Source organism: Lipophrys pholis (genome assembly GCF_963383615.2).
Source record: "Lipophrys pholis genome assembly, chromosome: 8".
NCBI lineage: Eukaryota > Metazoa > Chordata > Actinopteri > Blenniiformes > Blenniidae > Lipophrys > Lipophrys pholis.
Window position 1 is genome coordinate 2,304,895 of NC_137630.1, and position 7,500 is coordinate 2,312,394.

The following is a 7,500-nucleotide window of genomic DNA, read 5'->3' on the forward strand; positions in this document are numbered from 1 at the left end:
GATAATTATTATTATTATTATTAATATTATTATTATCATGATTATTATTATTATTATTATTATTATTAATATTATTATCATGATTATTATTATCATGATTATTATTATTATTATTATCATGATTATTATTATTATTATTATTATTATTATTATCATGATTATTATTATTATCATGATTGTATTATTATTATTATGATGATGATTATGATTATTAGCTACTAAATTTCCCGCTGTGGGATTATTAAAGACTGATCTAATTTATTACACCAGAATAGACACTTTTCAATGTATTCTTAAATTGCAGTGTGAAATCTCATAAATAAATTATCATGAATATAAAGTATCCTCCAATTAATTCAAGTGTTTTAAATAAATTCCAGTTATGCTGTTTGCAAAGTGATTTTATAAAAGAAATTTGCAGAGATCAATATTATCTATTGTTATGCATTCGCACATTTAATTTAGCATAGTGTGATAAAGTATAGAAAGAATATAGTTCATGATATTTTCATATATATTGTGATGCTAAAATAATCAGAATTTCAGGTGTACGTTAATTAAGGACAGTAGATGAATATGACTGGATTATTGTACAAATTTTAATAATGACTGATGTAAAAATGTCTTTTTCAAATATTAATTCATATTTCTACACCTCGTCTGAAAAGATGAAATTGTTTTTAGACTGAAGAGATTCTGTTTATTTCACTGATGCATGAAGTCAAACGTTAGATTTCAGTGTGTAGTTTTGTTTGTTTATCAGGAGCCGATTTGTTTCATGTTCAACATTTTGAATGATCACTGATATGATGATGATGATGATGATGATGATGTGTGACCATACTCTTCAGCTTCCAGGCTCCTTTTTTCTTAACATGTCCCTAAAAAATTGTGAATTTCTGATGCGAGGCGGCGGGGGAGAAAGGGAAGGTTAATCCCAGTTTAATACGCTGATGCACAGCCCGGGACCGAGACTGTGATGATTGTGTTATCTCCAACCAACATTTGGGTCTCCCTCAATTTCAACCCGGCCACATAGCTGCGAGAAAGTGAGGATGGAGCGGAGAGAGTGCGGACGCCCGGGGAAAATTGTTATTAATAGCTGCAACTTCATACAGGCTGAGCCTCAGCAAAGCTGCTGCTCATCACCTCCACTGGATTTGTTTGAAGTGCTCTCTCCATCCTATCTGTCCAGCCTCTCCTCGGCACCAGGCTGGACTCCAAACTTGACACTGTTTTCCTTTCTTCTTTCTCCTCCTTTCGGGGTTTCTATTCATATCTTTGAAAAACAGCATTTTGACTGTGGAGCTTCAAATTGTAGGAGAAAGTATGAGTATGAGTCAACTGATCCCTAATGGAGATCTAATTATTCAGCAAACATTTCACATAAAATCTAAAGAATATTACAAAATATAAACATCAACTTCATCCAGATACCTGGAAATCGAACATTCAATGATTATATGGCTTAACAAATATATATTTTATGTCCCACTTATATATGATTTCCTTAAGAAAAGCTTCAGACTGGAAACCATCATGCAAATCCAACCATGACTAACATACACAATTAGATCACTGGAAAAGATTCTCTATTAGTCTGCTGTATAATAATAATAAACACTGAGCACCACTGTACAATGACATCATTCAATAAAATACACTGAAAAAGATTTTCTACAAACATTTGGTGCATTTTATAAAATGCAATGTGTTTAGGATATTTTTTTTTTATCTATTTAAATTAAATATACAATTTAGCAAACAGCACATATCTCAGTGTAAGACATGTGTTAACATGACTTTGCAGTTAAAAATGTTGAAGAAAGGCAGAATTTACCAAATATTATCACAAAGATTTAACCTGAAAAAATGTTTATATGTTTTTGTAGATTTTCCGTTTAAATAGGACAGAATTCAAATACTGTCCGAATAGTGATGATGTTACATCAAACTCAGCCAAAAAGGCCTTTTCTCATAAACAAACAGTAACTATTTGTAAGTACATGGACCTCTGTGTAATGTATATTGTGTTGATTCCACTGATTATTTATTTTCTGTCCTGGAGGCTAAATCTGCTCCACAACATGAGAAGAACACGTGATGAAACCTGACAGCACACAATCACTGTCCTCCTGCTCAAAAAGCACAGCGGCTCCTCCTGACACCAACAACATGCCACAGAAAATCCCTTCAAAACAAATGAAATGAATATTTAAAGATACGGGCCAAAACAAGAGGAGAGGAGGACCTTCAAATCTCCTGAGTTTCCGCCACCGGCTCCTCACCGTGAAGTGAGCCGCTGGAAGATGAAAGTGAAAAGAAATAAAAGGCTCAATTTAATCTGCTTTAAAGCCCTTCAACAGAACACATGTGCCCGGGACTGTGAGAGTGAGAGCTGATAGGGGATAAATATATTTCTTACCATGCCTTCCAGCTATTACACCTCTCTCCAACACAGACGCCTATTCAACACACACCGCTTTCATTACCAGATGTAACAGGCTAAGTCTTCAAATTATTAAATGCCAGGCCCTGCTGACAAAGAGACACGAGCGAGAGGCCGACGTGTTGTGGAAAGTGAAAAGAAGGACGGTCGCTAGTAAAATGTCAGCGGTCTCAGCAGCGGTCAGGAAGAGGCCACACACTCCACACCTGAAGTACACAGATCATCAGTTGTGCAGTCAAAAGGTCACACAGGACCGAAGACGCAGTGCCAGGGACTCATGAAGGCTGTGGACAGGTAGGTTACCTGCACACACACTCAAACTCCCTCTGGACTGAAACCATCAGGCGGCCTGTGTACAGGGGAAACATGGCGACTCCACGGGGGAGAGGCCCGGCTGGACTCAAACCCACAACTTCTTACAATGAAGTGATCAGAGGACTCCTCCAGCGGCTCATGACATTCCTGATAAATACCACTAAATACAAACAAGGTTGTAACTCAAAACAATAAACTTAGCAGGTTGAAATCCATGTTGTTGATGTGTTTTGTGCACAGCACAGATTTATTAATTCAAATTAACATTTTTATCGTGTTAAAAGCAGATCTGGTGAAATATTGAAGAATTTAGGAAAAACTTTAAAAATAACAAAAAATGTAAAAACTACAGTTTTAATTGAAGAAAAAATCGACAGTTTATTATAATAAATTTCGAAGCATGCAGTTGTGGCCTGGAAACCCAGAGCCAGGCTGGCCCCCAGCCAGGCCTCAGCTCCCGCTCCCTGCCCCCTGTGTCCCCAGCCCCCGACCCTTCAGCCCCCAGCCCCCAGCCCCCAGCCCCCGGCCCTTCAGCCCTCAGCCCCCCCTCACTGGTGGAAGTGTCAGGCCTCCTGTTCGTAATTGATACCGACCAGCAAATCGTTCATCTGACAGCATCACTTTCAAAGAGGCGCTAAAGCGGCGCCACGGGAGCCCCTTTATAAATAATTAGTGTGTGTGTGTGTGTGTGTGTGTGTGTGTGTGTGTGTGTGTGTGTGTGTGTGTGTGTGTGTGTGTGTGTGTGTGTGTGTGTGTGTGTGTCCTACCTTTGTCTCCCAGGATGCCGTCGATGCTGTGTTTGGCTTTCTTGTCCTCTTCATCCTTCTTATCACACTCATCCTCTTCATCTTTTTTCCCGAACCGAGCGCGCAGAACCCGACTGATGGAACTTACTACAAACACATGAATTATTATTATTAGTATAATTATTATTATTATTTATTAATTAATTAAATGTATTGATTGATTGCTTTTCTAAGGACAAATCAGAGTTGTAATAAACGTGTCTTACCAGATGAGGCCTCACCTGAAGGGACTGAGCTCCTGTCACACACCCCGTCCTTCAGCAGCTTGTCCCGGATCTCCCAGCTGAACATGCCGGGGTTGTCCCGCTTGTACTCCTCGATGCGCTTCTCCACGTCCGGCGTGGCGACCTGCTGCAGGTGGAACACCAAGGCACACGGATCCATTTTTATTTCTTTCTTTTAAATACAAATCCAAGAATCTGGCGCGTCCTCAGGCCCGCGCCTGGCTCCCGGCTCCCGGCTCCCGACTCCTCACCCGGGGCTTGCTGCCTCCTATGGCTCCTGGTCGGATGGATCCGGTCTCCTGGTACCGGCACAGGATCTTGGAGACGCAGCCGTGGGAGACCCGCAGCTGGCGGGAGATGACGCAGGGCCGGATCCCGTGGTGAGCCATCTCCACGATCTTGTGTCGGATGTGGTTCGGCAGCGGCCGCCCGTTAATGAAGACTCCTCCGAGCTGATTGACCCGGCCCTGGCCCAGAGGAGTCGAGACTGCAGGACGACACCCACAATTAAAGTTCATCCTCTCATCCTGGCAGTGAAAACCACATTAGAGATTTAAAGATGCGTCTCCTCTTCATATGAGGCCTTTAACCCTGATGGCCCGGCCCGGCCCGGCTCGGGTCTACAGAACCCTGAAGAGGAGGACAAGTATCCTCTTTATGATCCACCGTCACTCTGCAAACGTTAAACTCATCTTCTGGTTCGTCACCATGTTTAAGACAAAAATATACAAACTATACAAGCAAAATAAAATGATAAAATATTTTTCTACAAAAAAATTTTTTTTACACTAATATATATATATATATATATATATATATATATATATATATATATATATATCCGTAAATAATATATATCAAAATTCGTTTAGAATATATATATATATATATATATATATATATATATATATATATATATATTATAAACGGATTTTTATGTCGGAATTCTTACTGGAAATTCACGCAATTCTTATTTCATATAAACACACACACACACATTTTTCCAGGCCTGTACATTGAAGACAGAATTTTGAGAAAAAAAATTCTGAATTAATTTTCTATAATTAAATTTTTGTTGAGGTGGTCTCGATTCATTTCGGTACTTTTCTTTCAATCTTTTATTTCCACCTCAGGGCCGCTTGAAGAAATCCCCTTTCTTGATTTTCCTTGAGATTGAAATGATTTTAAAAGAGTAGAATAATTATAAAACAGGTTGATGGAGTGCACATTGAGCAGACAATCTGCCATTTAAGCACTTCTTGTATTTTTGAAGCTCTCTGAGGAGTTTACGGGCCCACATGGAAAACAAAACAAAAAACCCCGCATGTCCGCGAGGAGAAGGAGAAACGTGTCCCGGCTGTCTGAGCAGCTCAAGATCATCCACGGTGTCTGTAAAGAGGGGGTCTCCTCTCAGGACCCCCGGCAGGCCCCTGCAGACTGCTGCCTACCTTCCAGAGGGAAGCCGGTGCGGGGGTAGTTCTGTCCGGGAGCCGGGCGCATCATTCGCGGTACAGTCCCTGGTAAGGAGGACATGGTTCCTAGCATTAAAAAAACAACCAGACACAAGGAGCACAATGGGAAATAAAACCAAAAATATCAGAGTTTAGAGTCCAGGCGGGTTGCTGACTTGTCACAGGTGTGTTGGAGTTGGGAGACGTGCGGCAGGTCCGGTGTGGCGCAGGAGAGGAGGAGCGGCGCTGTGCGCATGGAGCCTCCGCAGGATCAGGCCGACACGCTGCTTCTGCTGCTGCTGCTGCTGCTGCTGCTGCCGCCGCCGCAGGGACCAGATACTCTCTCTCACACACACATCAACTCATTTAACCGCTCTGGAGGTTCAACTACTTTCACTCTCTCTTCCGGACAAGTGAGCATCAGGCGGGCCGCAGCGGGAGGGCCGGGCCCAGCGCACCGGCAGGCGCACCGGCAGGCTCACCGATAGGCTCCCGGAGCCCCCAACAAGGTCCAGCAGCCAATCAGAACCACACACACACACACACACACACACACACACACACACACACACACACACACACACACACACACACACACACACACACACACACACACGCGCGCGCGCGCGCGCGCAATTTAGAAATCCGTCTTCAGTCTGAAGTTTCATTCGACAGAAAAATATAAAGATTCTCTGAGGAAAGTTATTTTTTCAGTAAAAATTCAAAGAAAAGAGTTAAAATTATTATGAGAATCGTCATGATCGTCTTTATTCTAGTTACATTTTTTGGGTCTCTAACAAAAGTCTTTATGTCCAGACGCTGATTTGCAGAAAGGACATTTACCCTCCAAACCACATTTCAAAGCTTTTATAATCAATTGTATGTTTTTTTATGACTTATCGAACTTTTTAAGAATTAAACCAAGATAAATGAAATAAGGAAATCAGAACATTTTCAAATGAACAAACGATCCACATACAACACGGTGAGATGTTGACCTGAGAAGTGGAAAATAAAATATTGAGTGCAAAATGCAGCAGAAGATTTAGTTTGTGATATTTTAGTGTGTTTTAATCTTCAGGACTCCATCAAAGATCTTATAGTGTTGAAAAGGTTCTTATCTTTCTTAATAAAATCCTGCTTGTTACAGAGAAAGATAAGAAATAAATCTAAACGTTTAGATAATGCAGGTAGAACTGGATGGGACTAATAATGTATTTCTATACTATTCTTTGCAGGTTTACAGGTTGTGATGCTGTCATGTTGCTGGTTTATGTGATCTACACTCAAGTAAATGAGTCTGATTCTCTTGTGCTGGACTAATTAAATTGTCTTTATTTGTCCAGAGTTGCTTTACATGCTCGAGCACATTCACACTGAGGGCGACAATCATCAATGTTCATTCTGCTTTTCATTTGTACTTTAATAGACTGAATATGATGAAGCCAAACATGAAGCAGGTAAATATATAATACAGTTTAGCTGCTTACAATAAAACTCGTGTTTTTTCCCCTCTGCAGTTTATTTTTTACAGATTTCAGAATCAGTTCATCAGTTTCTGCATTTTGTTTTTGGTATAATTACGCACATCTTTTCTCTGCTCCTCTTTTGTTTTTGATTTCTTTGAGCCTCTCTGCCTCTGGAACATGCTGATCCTCGTACAGCCGGTCCAGGCGAGCAGACGTCTTTAGAAATTATACGTCTCAAATGTCAGGATCTTTCCTTTAGCCTTCAAACAACTGCTGTAAATTGTCACAATATAAATAATATTTCTTTAAATCAAGCTAATTTAAAACAGAGGAGGATTTATATTCCTTTATCGAGGGTAACAGGGGCCTTATTGGACATTTATCAGTTGGTATTTGTCACCATGGTTTATTCAGTGGACTTTGTGGTTTCTTCAAGATATTCATGTTCAGGGGTTGCATATGAAGACGCTCAAGGACACATATTTGAATATAATGCCTTCAACCCGGAGCTTCACGTCATTCAGTCTGAACCTGACAAGAGAAACTCAAAATGAAGGCAGATTTAATGCAGAGCTCCTTGAATTGTTGGTCCTGGGATGAACTTTACTTACAGTGACAAAGACAATAAACGGTTCAAGATGTCCTCCTGCTGGAGGTCTGTCAGATCAGAAGGTGAGTGTGAAGTAAGAAGAGAAGTGGGAGCAGGTTTCTAGTGCAGTGACCTTTTCTTCCTGAAGCTGCTGTGATGGACTGGACTGTGATGGACTGGACTATGATGGACTGGAC

The 7,500-nt window shown here is 40.7% G+C and overlaps 1 protein-coding gene across 3 annotated transcripts in view; it reads right to left on the bottom strand.

The window, feature by feature from the left end:
- Positions 1–5,327, bottom strand: part of LOC308113073 (paired box protein Pax-7-like) — a gene marked incomplete at both ends in the record, with an annotated part of 55,796 nt that extends 50,469 nt beyond the window's left edge. For 2 of the 3 annotated variants that reach the window (XM_080469007.1, XM_080469005.1), the window contains 4 exons: positions 3,532–3,657; positions 3,792–3,921; positions 4,046–4,281; positions 5,243–5,327. In XM_080469007.1, coding sequence (XP_080325133.1) covers positions 3,532–3,657; positions 3,792–3,921; positions 4,046–4,281; positions 5,243–5,327 — 577 coding nt within the window. Of the gene's footprint in view, positions 1–3,531; positions 3,658–3,776; positions 3,922–4,045; positions 4,282–5,242 lie in introns of all 3 variants that reach the window. The other variant, XM_080469006.1, reaches the window with a different exon arrangement.
- Positions 5,328–7,500: the final 2,173 nt, after the last annotated feature.